Source organism: Podarcis liolepis (genome assembly GCF_965112155.1).
Source record: "Podarcis liolepis genome assembly, chromosome: 1".
Classification (NCBI taxonomy): domain Eukaryota; kingdom Metazoa; phylum Chordata; class Lepidosauria; order Squamata; family Lacertidae; genus Podarcis; species Podarcis liolepis.
Genome location: NC_139554.1, coordinates 75,424,308 through 75,442,039, shown reverse-complemented (window position 1 = coordinate 75,442,039; position 17,732 = coordinate 75,424,308). Strand labels below are relative to the sequence as shown.

At 40.8% G+C, this 17,732-nt stretch overlaps 1 protein-coding gene across 17 annotated transcripts in view; it reads left to right on the top strand.

Annotated features, from left to right (window-relative positions):
* BRSK2 (BR serine/threonine kinase 2) overlaps positions 1 to 17,732 on the top strand; it is a 407,365-nt gene that overhangs the window by 211,526 nt on the left and 178,107 nt on the right. For all 17 annotated transcript variants that reach the window (XM_083505290.1, XM_083505294.1, XM_083505285.1 and 14 more), the window contains exon 2: positions 9,735 to 9,829. In XM_083505290.1, coding sequence (XP_083361416.1) covers positions 9,824 to 9,829 — 6 coding nt within the window. In that variant the 5' untranslated portion in view covers positions 9,735 to 9,823. The remainder of the gene's footprint in view (positions 1 to 9,734; positions 9,830 to 17,732) is intronic.

Genomic DNA, 17,732 nt, shown 5'->3' with positions numbered 1-17,732 from the left:
TTGAAACATCAATTAAAAGAAAGTATGAGGCACAATCTCCTCCCTGCTGTCTCTCCCTCCCATGATGTTTCTTCCTTGCACTGAATCAATCCTCCTCAGTAGATCACTGGACCAAGGCAGGCCAGCATGCCTCGTTACCCAGATGCTACCTAATTACACTTGCATGTTTCTGAAAGATACCTTACTAAGGATAGACAGTGAAGGCTCTGCTGTGTCTCCTATCACCTCTCTGGTACCTGAGAAGATGGATTAATGAGGCCTGAAAAACTCCCCTACAGATGGACTTTGATTCTCCCATTTTTTTAGTGATTGGGGGTGGGAGGACAGAAGTTGGTCACAGAGCTTGCTTCTGTGTCTAAGATAGGATGTGCAGCTTATTTCTTGCTTTCACAGATGCTACAGCTGGCTCAATCTGAATTAACAGTTGCATTTCCCCTAGACTCCTCTCTAGATCTGTGGAAAAAGTCAGTTTCTACCGTGGCAGCCACAAAGTGTAATCTGTAATGTTTAGTCATTTTGTTTGATGAAAGACTGAAACTGCAGCCTGTTTTTACTGCCCTTTTCCACAGATGTTTCAAAGCTGCTGCCCCAACTACTTCCATTTTGGTAGTTTCCCATGTCTTTTGCACAGGAATGGAAAGGGAAACCTGCCTAAAAATGAATCAAAGCCCAACTGGCTGGAAGTTTCAGGCTATTTCTCAAATCCCAACAGATGTTTTTCTGTTTTCTACCTGAAAGTAAAATTCCATTAAATTCCGTTTTTATAAGGAAGTTCTTGGGATGTGTGTGTGAGAGAGAGAGGGGGGGGGGAAAGAAGTGTTGCTTTCCCCCCTTTTGGGGTCAAAATTGTTGAGCTTTTTTGGGGGGGCATTTTGGTGCTTTGGGGGCTTTTCCTTGATTTCGGCTTTTCTTGACATATACCCGGGTTTCCCCAGACATTTTGCTGATTCAGTAAAAATCTGCCCAGACATCATTTTTCTAAGTGATTCCTGGATGTGTCTGGCGAAACCTGGATGTATGGCAGCCCTATGAGAGAGATCAGTTCAGTGACACCACGCTAAAACAAAAAGTAAAGAGCCCTGTGCCTCTGCTCTATTCAACTGGCACAAAATCTTTCCAAGAAATACTGAGACATCAAATACTATAAGAAAGATACTAAGGGGCTGATCAATAGAGTTGATCTCAGCTCTGTATATTTTGATCCTGTTGAGCTCAGAGAACAATCCTCCTATCAACTTCATGGTGTGAAGCACAAAACCTAGCAGTAGTGGGCTAAACTCAAAGCTTCAGAGGAGTTTCCCATGTTGGGAACCTGGAAGTGTCAATCGCTGGCCAAGGTTAGTGCTTATCAAGTGGTTCAGCTTTGGGATGCCAATCTCCCTCTTCTGCAGAAATTCATAATGCCTGAACCAAATCTTACTTCATCTCCTTACCAGTGTTTGCTCCTGAAAAAAATCCGGTGATTCACAGTGAATTCCCTCCCAGTACCTAAATGGCTGCATACTTCTGTCAAGTACACTTCTCTGCTTTCACTCACGTTGTCAGTCATGATGTATCATTGCCATATTGCAAAAAAATAGGGTGCACATTGTCAGGAATGAAATGTGTGAAGATGAAATGACAGAGGTCTCCAGATTTCTTGGGCATGAGGGCACTTTTGGAAATCTAAGAAACTGTGGTGGATACCGCAAAATGCCCATTTCACAGAGGAAAAACTGGAGATACTCAGAAGCTCCCCCCCCCCCCGGAACATGCAAAACACCTTTATACCTCAAAACAAATTAAAAGCAAGCAACTCCCCTCCCAGTGTCTAAGGACACTGTCATACTCACAAATGCCAGTTCCCAGGCCTATAAAGATGCCTGAAGATTAAACAAATCCCTCCTCCACCAGGTGAGGTTTACTGTTGCAGAAGCTGAAAATGTTCTATTTTGGCCACAGTAGCTGTCCTGATCCTCAACAGCCACCAACCTTCTTCCCGTCCTGGTTGGAATTCTTTACGGGAGGCAAGTGTGAAGGACTGTTATAGATTCTCAAATACTAGCATATGAGAACTTTGATATTATCGGTTTGGCTTTTATGTGAGGCTGTTTTGGCCTAATTCTGATTGTGTCTCTGAAGCTCTCATCTTGCTCTTAGCTAAGTAGTGTGAATCGAAGATTGAGTTACCCTGTGATTCTGTTTTCGGTGATGTGAGGAGGGGAGGCTTGGCATAAGAGTGTCCCTGCCTTGAAGTAAGGCCGTGGTGAATTAACTGAAGGGCCCTTGATCCTTCTAGCTCTATTAATCTATTGCCTTTGTCTAAGCCAGAGTGTGAATTTTGGCATCCAAGCAGAATTCCAGCAGAGCTCCCAAACACTGGCTTGGATGCAACTGTAATTATAGTGGCTTCAGCTTAAAAGCAATTTATTGCAAAATTTCTCCAGAACAGCCTTCTGATACCATGTCAGCATTGAAGAGCCGATGGTTAAAATTACCTCATTAAAGAGTGGAGTAGTTGTATCCTCTTCTATTTAGATTTAAAGGAATTCAGCCCCTCCTTATGTGCAATTAGAAACTGACAGCGTATATTTTGGGTATCACTTGATACCAGGCTGTAATCTTATGGACAATAATTTGAGATAACAGTTGCTCTAAATAAATAAACATTGACTCAATGAGAGGACAGAAGTATTTAACAGTAATTACTGCTTTCCATAAACTAGCTTCTTCTCATGCCTATGGTAACTTTAGGTAAGAAAACAGGAGGAAATGTATCCCAAAGAAGGACAGAGGGTAAACAAAAGTGTACTATGGATCCAGAATATTTCTTCTCCAAATTATATTCCACTGACAATATTGCAAGTAATATTGTTTAGCGTTTGCATCAAATGTTAATATTCTTTCTGCAAAGTTCTTATAAGGATTAATCAATTAATCCTCCTAGAATCCCTGTGAGGCAGGTAAGTAAATATTATTATCCTTATTTTACAGCATGAGAGTCTTTAAGTCATTAAGTACTGAAATTCTGCTCCTTGTTAGCACAAATCTGGAGTGACCAAATTTTCAGAAAGTGTTCCCTGTAGCGAAAGAAGGCTTATTTCAGCCATCTGTAACTTGTCCTACTACTTAACATCCCTGCCTTTGCTGCTTGGTAATTGTACATAAGCTTCTGTAAAACAGCTTGTTTCTAGAGACAGTCATGTAACTACCACATGCCTATCAAGCAGCTGTTCTGGGCTAATCAACTAAGAAGTTACCTAGATAGTCAATGTAAAATTAGTTTTTGTGAAACTCCAGTTGGCCTTGGTGCAGATGGGACACCTGGTCAATTGGGGGGGGGGAGTGAAATCTATATGCTTATTGGTATGATTGATAAGTGATTAGCTAGGAATAAAATGCAGTTGTTGGGTTGATTCCAGGCTGTGTTAGTTTGATTTAGTTCTGATTTAAATTAGTCTGTCTGGTTCCATGATCAAAAGTCAGTGCAAGGACTCATGCTAATGCTATGGGTGTTTCCCCATTTCCTCCCCCCACCGACCTCTGCCAAATCCATTCTGGAGGGTCAAGAGAACTCCCAGAACAGCACATTGGGGGAGGGGAGGGGAGATCATTCTATTAGGCAGGCAGAAATGCTTTTTGCTGATACAATGATCTCCTTAACGCCACTTTGAATTCCACTCAGTGAGCCTAAAGTCATGACTAACTTGCTTTATTTATTCAATGGGACTTAAGTTCAACTGATGTAGTCTGGATCCAACCCATTGTTTGATTGCAATTCAGCTTTGAAAATTTAGCTCCAAGGTGTGGGATTAGATTCAATGACCTCCTAAAAAGGGGAAGGCTGGAATGTGTTTCATCACATTTTTTAGGGCAGGTGCGGCTCACCTCTGGCTCTCAAATCTTTCTGGACTCCCATCATCCCTTACAATGCTGACTGGGGCTGATGGGAATTGAATTCCAAAAACACAGGTTAGCCATTCCTGATTTAGGGAGTAAATATAATAAAAGATATGATTCTAAGCACACTTACTTCAGAGCAAACCCATGAGTAAATGTGCAGAAGAGCAGGCTTCTAGTCTCTTGGATACACACTCTCCAAACAGTGGCCTATTTCTCTTTAAATGTCTCTGTATTGGGAAGTTTACTTAGCCTCTGTAGAATTCATCAGTGAAGCATTAGAATATGCAGCACAGAGAAGCTTCTTCCTGCTATTCTTGTACTCATGTCAGTCTTTTCTTTGTATCATCTTGGGGTTTCTTGCTTTCTTTTGGCAGAAAAGAGCAGTGAGCTTTCATCAGTTTTCAGTTCATGGCTTTTAATTATAAATGAAAAGACGGTGTTAGCTCCCCTCCCTGTGCCCCGCTTTTCTTCCCTGGCCTGAAATTAGAGGGCTCCTAGTGAAGCTTAGTGGTTGAGATCAAAGGAAAGTTGTGGAATAGTCTAATGTTGGCATAGCAGGATCTGTGGCATTCTGTCTCCCAGCCACTGGATATCTATGCAGCAGAGCTCCTGGGTATGTGGGGGATGAGATGAAAAACAACTTGTAAACACAAGAAAGAAAAAGAGAGCACCAGGAAGGTGATTTTGGTATGGCTGAATAACAATCCACACTTACTTAATATTTATTTTATTTCCCAAACAATCGGCATTTAATAATATTATTCATTTGTAAACTAGGAACAGCTTTCATGGGTTTCCCAAGCCTTCTCCGACTAGATTTTTACAATATCAGCAGTATTAGCTGCTCTTAGTCCTTTCCTTGAACCCTTGTGTTTGGATGCCTTATCTTAAAAAAGAGGCAGCGGCTGTTGAGTCGCTACCATAGTGTGCTTATCATGAGTTAGAGCACCTACCAGTAGCATCTCTGTATGGTTACAGCAGTGGAAACTTCAGAACTAGTGTTTTCAGTTCCCAGACCACGTGGAATGGAAATCTAGTCAAGTGAATTGCCTTTAGAATGATTCCTCAACAGAAAACATGCATTGCGTGGGTAGGCACTTCAGGGGAAGGTGTACCTGTTCCAGCTAAAAAGAAGAAATTGGTTACAAAACAAACTATAATTGTTCTTCATTGTAATCCCCCCCCCCCACTGTTCATGTGCTTTTACAGTGTGATTTATAGGATTTGTACTCTGTGTGTGTGTGTGTGTGTGTGTGTGGTAGGTGGGGAACTTTGAGATAACATGAAAGGTGCTTTATCAGAGAGAACTAGATCAAAGACCTTGTGTTCTGTTACTAATTTTCTTACAAAATATAAACTTCTCATTCTTTATATTGGCTTTGATGAGGAGCTGGAATTGTTGAACAGATTTGCATGACTGACGGAGGCAAAGACTGAGAGTCCCCTTCTCTTTGTAGGCCAGGACTGCATGTTAAGCCGAGCTTGTGTGCAAGCAAGCCATTGCAGGGGTGAAGAATTTTTATCAGCCTAAGGGCCCCCCCACACACACAGTGAGGCAGCAGCAAAGCAGATCTGTGCTTGAGTACCAGAGGGACACTTGATTAGCTCCATCCGTACACCACAGCCCCTCTCTTGGCTCACTGCCCCCTCTCAATATTCTGCTAAGTGGCAGCAGTACTGCTTCTGGGAGGCTATTGCTCTGCCTTCACCCCACCAGGGAAGTCACCCCATTGTGACTTGGAAGGAAGGTATGTGTACTGGAGAGAAGGCATGGCTTTGATAGAGTCCTGAGGGCCAAATAGAGAAGGTTGGAAGGCTGCATTTTGGCACCAGGGCCTGAGCTTTCCACTTATGAGTGTATAATCTCTACAAGGCTTTTAGCTTTGTGTGAAAATTCCACCCATTCAGTGGACCAATGGGGCATTTATCCTGGTTACTGGCTATGTTCAAGGGGTGGTACATTGCCAAGTGCTCCCACAAATACTATAATTAGAAAAGTAAGAGTAAAATGCACAGGGGCAGTTGGAGACAAATGGAGGGAGGGGTGGTCTTGGAAGGCATGCAGAGGAAGGAAAGGGAGGAGATAAACCATAAAAAATTCTACTCATAAGAATTACTTATTATTATTATTATTATTATTATTATTATTATTATTACTTATTAAAATTGTTTACTGCCCTTCATCCGAAGATCACAAGGTGGTTCACAACATAAAAATACAAATTGAGAAGACCAAATACATAATAAAACAAAAACAAAAACAAACCAACAACCCCCCTCCTAATACAACCTATCAGTATTCAGTTTGGTGTTGAGAATCTCCCTGGTACGGTATTCAAACTGGACAAAGTTAAGAAAAATTGTATTGAAAATGGCTGAGCTGTAGCAGCTTACACACTTTAGCTGCAGAAGCAAGGAGAAGTTATGTTTTCAACCATCTTTGCCAGGAAAAATTGTTGTCAAGATTTGAAAGCATTTCAGAAATTCAAGAATGCCACAAGGATATCACATTCATTGGTTTGGTTAGATAAAATCTTTTGTGATAAAATCTGCTACATACATGTCCAGATTTACTGGACAAAGGAAATTCTAGATAGGACGCAATCTCGAGCTGATAAACTTCAATGGTCATGTACTACTGCACTCTAGACCTTTCGTTCTGTAGTATGTATTATTACAATGATTCCCTATCTAACTGAAGAGTATAGGCATCTTATGGAGTGCACTGAAATCATAGTAGTGGTGGAACTGAGAGAGCTGGCAGCAGTGTTAAGTGTCATGACACCAAAATCCAGCAATGGTCTGGATTCAGACAGAGTGTGAGGGGAGGTGCTGTTTCAGGAGGCAGGAAGCCTCAGCCCCACCACTGAACCAGAAACCCCTAAGCTTGGGATGCCCTGCAGCCTGGATCCCTATAGACTGCAACCCCTAAGCCCACTTGGCTAGCATATACACCTCTAATTGCATCATACTCCATCAAACTGAAGCACCAGAGACAGCTTTCCGATTGCCATGTACTCATGAAGAGATGATGGTGTCCTAGGCTTGAGCCAGAGGGCTGCCTTTAAGGCTCTACACTCTTCAGCAGGGGTGTAAAGACTTAGAGATTTAGTCAGGCTCAGGGAGCATAAAAGGGTTTAGTTGAGTCTGAGCTTTCTTTTTACAAATACTCTGCTCACTCGGATCTGTCCATGGTCCTGAACAACCTCCCATCAGTCCCCCTTGTTCTCCGGAATCCTGATTAGCCTTTTGAACCATGATTGTCTGTTTCCTGCCTGTCCTCTTTCCCTGTCCCAGATTGCTTCCTAGATCTGCAACCCCTCTGACCTACCTATGGGCTCTGCTTTATTAGGACTGGACAGTAAGGGATTGCCGGACAAAACCACAAAAAATTCAATGGATCATAGAATCCAGATGTCTGTTGCTGTCAGTATGAACAATGTAGTAAATCTTCAGGCAGAAATGCAAAACAGCAACAAGTGTAGTAAATATCCAGGTGGACTTTCAGTGAACATAGCTGTCTGAATCACTCACTTCATACAGTTTTAATTAATTACTATGTGACGGAGGACTGCTTGAGTGAGTCAGTGTAAGAATGTTCTTTGCAGAAATTAGTATTTTACACTACAGTGTGAGGTGAATAACCAGGCAAAAATTCAACAGTTCCAATTTTTCTAGTCAGTGGTTGTGTACGTATATCCTCATTCTATTTTATAGTTAGGAATTACATGGAGGCTGATACTTATATTGGAGATGTGATCCAGCACCAAAACAAAAAGACAAAGAAAAGAGGAACATTCTAATTCTTTTTTAAAAATGCTTAAATTTTAAAGAAGAGTTAAGGCTCTGATATATTCACTCATACCTCAAGAAGTATGGAAAACAAGAAATTAAGCTTTTTTAAGGGCATGAGCAAATTGCTTAATCCAAAGTGTATTTTGTTGGAGGGCAGAAGAGAGAGAATAATAAGCTATTCTACAGGGCATCAAAATGCCTAGAATTATCTCTCTTTCTAAGCAGCTGTTTTACAGGCTGATCCAATGTGCATGATCTGATTTTGGGGGCAAAAGCACAATTGACAGTTCCTGTGTCACCACAAGCAGAGCACTAAGAAGCTACCATGGCCATTATTGTGCCAGCAGTACTTGCCCTGGCTGCAGTGAACAAAATAAGATCAGAGGATCCCTACTGAATCAGTCCAGCATTCCCTTCCTACAGTGGCCAACCAAATAGCTATGGGAAGCCTGCGAGCAGGACATGAGCACAACAACACTCTTCCCAGTTGTGATTCCCAGTGACTGGTATTCAGTGCATGCTGCCTCCAACACTGCCTTTTCAGGTAGTATGAAATCTTTGACTGTTCTGCAGAGTGCCACTTTAAAGGCTTTTCAGGCACTAGTGTCTAAGGAAAGCTGACCCAATCCTTCATCAGTCTTCAACTTGTAAGGGCTCTGGGTTGGGAAATTGCCCAGAACTAGCCAGCTCTGTGTTGCTAGCTTGGAATGAATGCAAACCCAGACATTGCTTGCACAGCTGCAGCTAAGCAGCCCTTTGGTAGTAAGTAATAAATATCCCACCACCATGTTTGGTTTGTGTCTGTCTGTTTTGCATGTCTGACAAATTGATGGTTGATGAGAATATTCTTTTTATAATGTTTTTTAAAAATATATAATAGTACAGTGACATTCCCTAAGTCAGGCTGCTTTTCTTTGATGCCCTTAGACTCTGGCATATACAAGATGACTGTTTCATAGTGTTGTGATGCTCCAGGAACCTAGTGTGCCTTTTGGGGATATACATGTGGTGAGACAAGGCATATATATAGATATTTAAGAGGAGCCCAAGAAAGAGCTATCCATCTTGATTTGTGAGCAGCTAAGTTTAAATTCTGATTCTGTGACTTAAGGGAACAGCAATCCAATTGAGTAGTTCAGGAAGGAAAGTAGTAATATAGATTGGTGCTTTGTAACCTTAAACACTTTCTCCATATCCTGGTTTCTGAATAATGTGGCTGTGCTAGATAGTTCTGCTGAAATAATCCACAAAACATTTGGAAGCTTCAAGGGGTAAACATTGGAAGTCAAGGCAGTGCTTTGCTTCATGAGCTATGAATGATAGTTAGGCGATTTTGCTCATAGAATGATGTGAACCTTTCAAAACTGAGATAAAGGAGAACTTGAATGTAAAAAGGGACCCTTTCCAGACATTTAAATCATTCAGGTAGCAGGTAGCCTTTTAGTGTCCAACCTTCATTTGAGGCACCACAGCATCTGGTGTGAAGTAAGATTGTAGTGCTTAGAAGAGGTGCTACTGGTGACATGAGGAGCTAGAATTCAGATACGGGAATGAAACTTATCTGTCATCCCTACAGTTGGATGCTGTATGCATTGGGCAGGCTTTTAAAGAACGCTGCATTGAACTCAGTGGGACTTATTGTCAAATAAAGATACATAGGATCAACTGTAAGACATTTTGGGTTTTAGTATGATATTTTAACATTGTTACTTGCTGCAAGTTTTTGGAATAAGTCAAGAAAAATATTTAAATTCAAATAATTTAAACAATCTAGTCTTCTGGTTGATCTAGCAGCAGATCAGGAGGGAATGGAAAAAGACTAACCTTTTTTTTAGCCCACTATTGATTAAGACATGAGAAATTCCAAGAATGATGCTTGGATATGTCTGTTCTGCAGGACCTGTTTTAAATGTGTTTGCTATTCACATCTGTAAAAAAGAGGGACCAACAGCATGAAAAGTATATATAAATATCCAAAATGGTTGAGTAAAATGCCAGCATAGCATGATAACTGAGTATGCCGCTAACCACCTCTCTCTCTCTGTTTCTTTTTGCAGGGCTTGTGAAGTTGGGGATTCACTGTGTAACATGTCAAAAAGTTGCTATAAAAATTGTCAACAGAGAGAAGCTCAGCGAGTCAGTGCTAATGAAGGTAATTTTCTAATGGGAGATCTGGAAAAAGAGGGAGAAAAGTTTTTGGCTCAGTGGTTTCTCTTCCATGCAAAATTAATATCTTTAATTATGTTTAACAAACATCCCTGTCAGTGCTAGGGTTGTGTTTTGCATAATACTATTAATTCAGGACTGGGGGTGGGGAGACTGGAATTAAAGAGGGGTGTGTGTGCATGTGCTTTAATTAAGAACAAAAATTAATGTCCAGTAGTGGCAAAGTAATTTAATGCAATACAGTTAATGTCTAGGTTGGGTTGATCTAAGTTACACCACAAGAATGGGGCTGTTCTAGCTGCATTATTCTGACAGATGTGAGCATCTGGTCCTGGGCTGTGATTATTTCTGTGGAGAACCTTTGTTCTTTGAAGTTGGAATTTCCCTCATTATAGGTGGCTGAGTCTTCTGGGCTCACTATTGGGATAGGAATGCTCTGAAACTAGATTTTGCATCAGTGAGAGACCTGTTCAGGCTTAATGAGACTGAGAAAGGCTGTTTCATTCCCTATTTCTAACAATATTAAGAGTGTATATCAGGGATGGCTGGAAGATAAATTTAATAGAATTATTGTTAATGGAATACTTTTGATGATACCACTAGTCTGTCTTTACCAGAATGTGTGCTTCTTTTCTGTTTGTGCTTTTAAAATTTAAATTCTTCATCCCTAACAAAGTTCTGTTAGAAAGAAAATAACTATTCTACTTCTAGATGAATTTAGGAACAATTTGGTTACTGCATGGGTTTTAAGAAATATCCTTTCCTTTATAATGGTCTTTATAAGCATGTTGCATCCTTACAGCCCCTGATGTCAAGTCCAGGCAGCAGATTAGTGGAGAGTTTTTGTCTTTCCCAAATGTCAACTTACTCATGGAGTCCAATATTTTATGTTCATTGATACACTAGTGAAAATATGTAAACCATTAATTTACATATTAATAAATATATTAAACTCTTGTTAGGAACTGTATTTACAGGCAAAATGACTGAGGCAAGTGCTCAGTGTAAGTTGATTTTCGTTGCATTTCGTTGTCTCCGACTGTATTTACCTCTTTTTTTTCTCACTCTCCTACCCAGTTTAGTTCAGTTTATTTTTTGTGGCTAAAGCTTTTTTATTTTGTATATTCAGGGAACTGGCCCCTTTTTTCTGCAGCTGCTCTTCATTTGAGCAGTGCAGAATTGAGAGGCATTTGGTAAAGTGCTTTCTAATCATAACGTAATACTATCAATATTTCTAGAGAGAATAATTCAGAATTGAAGCAGCTGGTCTCAATTAACAGAACTGCTGCTGTGGAGATGATACATGGGCAGGCATGGTGGAGAATGAAACTGCAATAAATGTGTCATTTGAGTCTGCATTGCCCTATCTAAGGGACTGGGTTGTGGGTGGATTGCTAAGTGTAGGCATATGGATTATTCTCTGAGTGTCCACTTGGGCTTCCTAGCTTGCTAAATTCAGACACATTTTTCACAGCTCTTGCTTTCAAGATGATTCTGTAATATTATTTCCAAGCAGCCTTTATTACTGGTGTCGAGCAGCTGACTAAAGGTATGACTCTGAGGCCCATGTAATGCACTGGGAGAGTTATACCCTTGCCAGGCATAAATTATCATTTCTCTGCTAGAATAAGTGTGTAAATTTGTTCAGAATTGTTTCTCTGGCACTACACTTCTGTAGAAGAGAAAGTCATGCAAGCCTGCTGTGCCTATTAAAGTAAATCTTTTCTTAGTACGCTTACAATTCGCAGCCAGTACCATGGGCCGTTGCTACTACTGCTGAAAGCAGTTCAGGTCAAGGTTGAAAGTGAAACAGTCTGAGGTTCTGCGTGTCCTGAAGTGCAAGAAAAGAAGAGCTGTACAATGTACACTGTTAACAAAATGTTGTGGGCAATCTCTCACATCATGGTTTCTCAAATATTGTACTTAAGAAGACAACTTTTCAGGTTATCCCAAGTAAAATATGTCCTCAGTTCATGCTTCCATTGAACTGAGCAAAGTGGAGACTCGGGTCTTGCCTCTGGTCAAATGGGCAAGTTTTACATGCATTTAGAACCTCTCCACAAGGGTGATGAAGTGGTTCCCTATTAAGATGTTACGTTGAAAGTACAGTGTAAACGGAGGTGGAAACTTTCTAAAGAGGATCTTTACAGAAAAGCAAAAGAGGACTTTTGCTGGATCAGACTAAAGTTCCAGCTGGTCCAGTAACCTGTTGCTAACACTGATCTACCAGATTCTTCTGGAAAGCCTAGTAGCAGGGTGCAAAGGTATCAAAAGGCAGGGGCACCGACTTATAAAAAATATTGGGGGAGCCCGCGAAAGCTCATGAATAATAAATAAGCTCATGAATATGCAGATAAAGTGGCGCCGCCTCCTCGTGAGCGAATAGGGGAGAGTGTGCTGCTCCTATTAATCAGCTCCGAAGGTGGAGCTTTTGCTCGGGAGGGAGGGCAGGAGGCATGCAGCCCGACCCTGTGCATTTTGGGCTGGGGGAGGGGCGGCGGTGGCGCTCTGCTGGAGGGGCGCCTGAGATTATTGGGGGGGCAGAGCCCCCCCAAACGAATTTTTGAGGGGGCTCGGGCCCCCTCAAGCCCCATGGAGTCGGCACCTATGTCAAAAGGTTGCACTATATTTTTGGTGTCAGGTTAAAACTTTCTTCTGCTTCTGGCCATTTGACGGCATGTAATGGGCTGGGGTTTTTTTTACTTATTATTTTTCTGTTTCTTTTTGGTTAATTAAATATTCTGCCAGTTTTTCTTTTAACTTTTTTATGGTGTGTATGCTTTTAGTATTGCATAGATTGATTGCTATTTTATTGTTTAAACTCTTTTATTTTATAGTTCTGTAAGTTGCGTTAGGTCTTTTTTATTTTAGAAAGGCAACTAAGAAATGTGATGAATAGTACTAATAGTTTTGTCTCTAGTGTCTGGTTTTCAGAGCTACCCTGCCACAGAACATGAGGATTTCATTTCTCCATCATGGCTTAGTCGGCAGTGATAGGACCATCCCTGTTTATCTGATTCCTTTTGTAAAAATAAGCTAAGGTAGTTCCATCACCACATCTTTGGACAGTGAAGCCTACATACATTTGTACATTTAGAACCACAGCCTTAGAATACTATTTTACTCAACAAAAACCTTGTGTGTATGTGGGAGTTTGTGGGTGTGAGTGGGTGTCAGTCTTCAATTAAAAACCAGCGCCAGGACTGCTTGTGTGGCATGATGATTTTCATGATTAATTGGTTGTCAGTGCTGTCATATTGATGTTCACCCAGGAGATTTGAATAGCACTTGGGGGGGGGGAGGAATTGCCACAAATAAACAAACCACACCCAAGCTATCAAATCTTCATCTTATCACATGTATTTTCTATTGTTCTCACTGGGATATGAATGTGCTTATACATTGAGCCACTATTTTGAGGGTTAAGGATGTGCCCATTTTAAGCCTTTCTGTTTTTCTGGAGGAGAGCAGATTAGGAGTGTGTGCGTGTCTGTGTTGCATGTGTGAGAGCACGTAGGTGGTGAACAAACTGCAGAAATGATTGGCACTCATCAAAGAACTCAAGTGCACATAAACATTCATGCTCCCTACTCTGCGACCCTAGTTTGTATTCCAATAACAACCCATTTATCTCAGAAGAACTTCATGAGTGAGAGTCTATCCTCTGAGTTCAAAGAGATAAAAAAAATAATGTGTGCGTGCATGTGTGTTTGTAGGGTTTATTTTTCCTGACTCCCTTTCCTGCTCTATGGAAGCTTGGGGATCTATTACTGACTGTAAAAGAGAGTGTGTTGTTTAAAATCTGGAACTTGCAAGTGGCACTGAGAGCTTGCTCACTTGTCATCTGTTTGAGCATTTAAAGAAGTTGGATAATTGTGTGTTGTTTTTTTCTGCAGAGAAGACAGACTCCCTCCTTTTTTCCCATCCCACCCACTACTTCTTGCACTTCAAATTATTCTTTAGAGGGGAAATTAAGCAAGAATCATGAACACATGCTGTACCTGTCGAGAGAGCAAACCTGTCAACAAGCCTAGGACATCTCACTCTAAATTTAAAATGATGGGTGAATTGATTCAGTTGAGCAGATTTCAAGACTGGTTTGACCTAAACCCCAGACATCTCACTTTTACGTGTTCAGATCTACACAGTGACAATCAGGCATTGTCCTTTGTATAGTCACATTCTGGAAGATAATGGATTTTGTATTCCTTCATGTACCACTGAGACTTCAGTTAGTATATTATTTGAGAGTCTAAAAAGGCCATTTAAGTCATTGTTGGTCTTTTAATTACGGTCTGTTAATGCCTGACCTAAAGATAGGACATGATGTTCTAACAGTCCTGGTTCATTAAGACAGTATGAAATAATGAAGATGGGCAATGCCACTATTCCATATTTTCTTACTACTCTGGAGCTGATAAAGCAGCAAGTACTTCCTCTGACATCCTTCTTTCCATTCAGTCACTTTGGCTCACTTCTTAATTCTAAAGGCTTTTCTAGGTACCAACACAGAAAGTTGAACAGCAAGTATGTCATCACAGCTCATCACAGCATGGGAGCTTGCTACAAGGGTAGTTAATATATGTCACTGCTGTTGGTGGGTCATCCATGTTGATCCTATAAGTTTATTTAGAGGAACAGAGATCAGCAGAGATACCTGGGGCAAAGTAGTTCAAATGTAGATGCTGGGTGTACCAATTCAACATGTCTATTGCTCACAAATACCTGTGGCTTGGGGTGCCTTAAGTGTCCTTCTACTTGGGCAAGAATTTTGTATTTTATTCTACTGTTTCATAAAATTTATATACCTCTTGACTGTAAAAAAACAACAACCCTCAAAGTGGTTCAAATAACCTTGTAGGATCTATGTTACTCCTAGTAGAAGAGTGGAGACCTTAGCTAATAGTTAGCTGTTAGGTGAATCCACTTGTTCTGAGAATGAGAAGAACTTGCCCTAGGTTCAGTTTTCAATTGTTTAGCTCTTCCTTGGACCATACAGGTGTTTCCCTACCATACCAGACATATTGTTTCAGTGCATCCAATATATGAATCAGATGCTCCCATCTTCACTTCTTGCCAACCCATGTACAAGCTGGGTGCTGCACTTTTGTGGAAGCCTAACCTGCAACATTGCTCTGGGAGTTCAGGCTCAAAAACTGAAGGTGCATGCATTTTGGGTTAGGTGAAATTTAGTTATCAAAAGCAACATTGGTCTGTTTCGAAGAAGCTGCCATCCCTGGATTCTGAATGCTAACATCTGTTGAGAGTGTGCATCTGTTCAGTACCGCAAGCTTGTAAACAGATTTGGGAAACTGTCTAGGATTCATCTTTGCAATGCAACACATTATCTGAGAGCAGATTTCAGTAGAAGGCTATATAAAAACAACAACCTCAGTAACCAATTAAGGACTTTGTACACATCTTTCTTCATCCGCTTCCACTATAACCATGTTGTTCTGATTTGAAATGAAATCAATGTGGTGAACTTAATTTACATTGTTGTTATGTGTTCTGGAACATTATGGGTTGTGTACAATAGGTTTTATTGACTGAGATTTCTGGGGAGGGGGGAATATTAAAGACTTGTGTAAATTCCATACATGTTACTGGCGTATTGTGGATTTTCAGTTGTCTGTGAGTGGTACTCCCCTTTGCTCTCTCTCTGGCCACTCCAGTGCAAGTTGCTAGGAATACAGGAAACTATGGTATACTGATTCACACCATTGGTCCATCAAGCTTAGTATTGCCTACACTGACTGGCAACAACTCTCTAGAATCTCAGAAAGGGAACCTTTCCAGTCTTGTCTGGGAAGTTCCATCACTGAGATGCAGCCTGAGTCTGAGTTACTAATAGGACACAGTGCTGGAGTGATCCTCTGCCATATATGAAAGTTGCCAGGAGGTGAGGGGGAAATTGTTATGACAATGACTGGGTTAATACTGGTATCTCTTTCCTAGTCTAAATAAGTGTGCCTTAAATAATCCTCTCTCTCAATTTTACAACCTGTGCAGGGCAAGAGGGTAGCTTTTGCTCTTCCTTCCCTTCCCATCACTATGATCACATTATGCTTCTTTTTCCTCTCCCCTCCCCCTTCCTTCTCTACTGACTCCATCTTCCTTTTGGTATAATTTCCCCTTGCACTCTCCATCATTGTGCTCAAAAGAGTATATTGTTTCCACCCATGAGGTTTTAGTTCTTGCTTCCTCCACTCAACAAAAGCTTTCATGCCAAAATCTCCATGTCTTCCAAATTGCTCCCTCTGTCTGGATTGCACCACCCTGTTGTATTAGTTTTGCATGCTTCCCTTTAATTTCTTCTGCAAAACATATTCTAGATCTGTAGAGGAGACATCACCTAATGTTTTCTGTTTCTATGAAGGTCTCCTTTCTGCCTCCACTCTTTAATAAGCCCTGTCCCTTGACTTTATTCTCTCTTAAAAAGAAGAAGTAGTGCTGGCCTACATATTTAGAAGAGCGATTGGGACCATATCACTTTGAAGGCCAGGTGAAAGACCTGATGACAGAATGCTCTTTCACACATAAACTCTCTACACATTAACAGATCAGAGAGCAAAGGTTAGGATGATTTTCTACTGATGCTTTACCCTTCCTAGGCTCAGAGTTGTTGCCATGTGGGAACATCCTCCAACTGCATTCTGTAACTATATAGTTCTGTACATGCAGATTCTTCTATGCCGTGGACACAGAGCATCCATTTCATCTTCATGCCCTGTATAGTGCTTAGCTCTACATCACCACCAAGAAATATTCAGGTCACTTACACACAAACCTGTTTATTGAGCATTAATTCTGATTTGTTTGCAGGGAGGTTACATGTTATCACATACTTCCCAGTGCATTTTCCTGTCACTTTCTTTATCGCAAGAAGTCTGATCTCCTGGGGAAGTGGGTTTGCTGCTTTTTATATACAAAATTGCGCAATTGTTTTTGTTGCCGACATTTTGATTGTGAAATTGCTTCAAGGTATTTTATTGGAAGCAATTTCTAAATGCAATTAAATAAATACATACAAAACAAGACCTCACAATCAGCTATAATTTCTCAACCTGAAATTGCTGGTGTGTGATTGAATGCCACCTCAAAGCTGTGACAGTCTTAGGTGAAACTGTTTTACTAAGTTCTTTGATAGCTATGGCTAATGGAAGTTACAGTGTACAGTGGTACCTCAGATTACATATGCTTCAGGTTACATACGCTTCAGGTTACAGACTCCGCTGACCCAGAAATAGTACCTTGAGTTAAGAACTTTGCTTCAGGATGAGAACAGAAATCATGCAGTGGCGGCGCAGCAGCAGCATGAGGCCCCATTACCTAAAGTGATGCTTCAGGTTAAGAACAGTTTCAGGTTAAGAACGGACCTCCGGAACGAATTAAGTACATAACTGTTTTCATAGAAAAGGTTTCAATGGGTTGGATTGAAGCATTACTAAAATATACCATGAATATCAGACAAATGACTGGGCTAGTTTTTTGCTTACCAGGGAATAATAACAAATTAATATTGCATGAGGGTAATGGTAGGTTAATGCTAGGCAAGCCGGTGCCATGGGACATAGGATGAATTTACCAAACTCTCTAATATTGGGAGTGAAAGCTATTTTTAAATGCCCTTTTATTCCCTCTGAAATTTCCTTCCAAACGACTCTGAAATAAATCCCCTTTTGTAATGTTCTTATCCTTTTTTCTTTGATGAATTTTCTCCCAGCCCTCCTACTCTCTCAGCTGTTCCAGAATTTCCTTCCTAAATCTCTTCTGTCCTTCATTAACCTCCCAGTGTCCCTCACCGCCCAGCCATGACCGCACGGAAAAAGCAAAATGGAGGGAAGTAATTGTCCATTTCTTTCTCTTTTAAATTAAATCCTTGATGT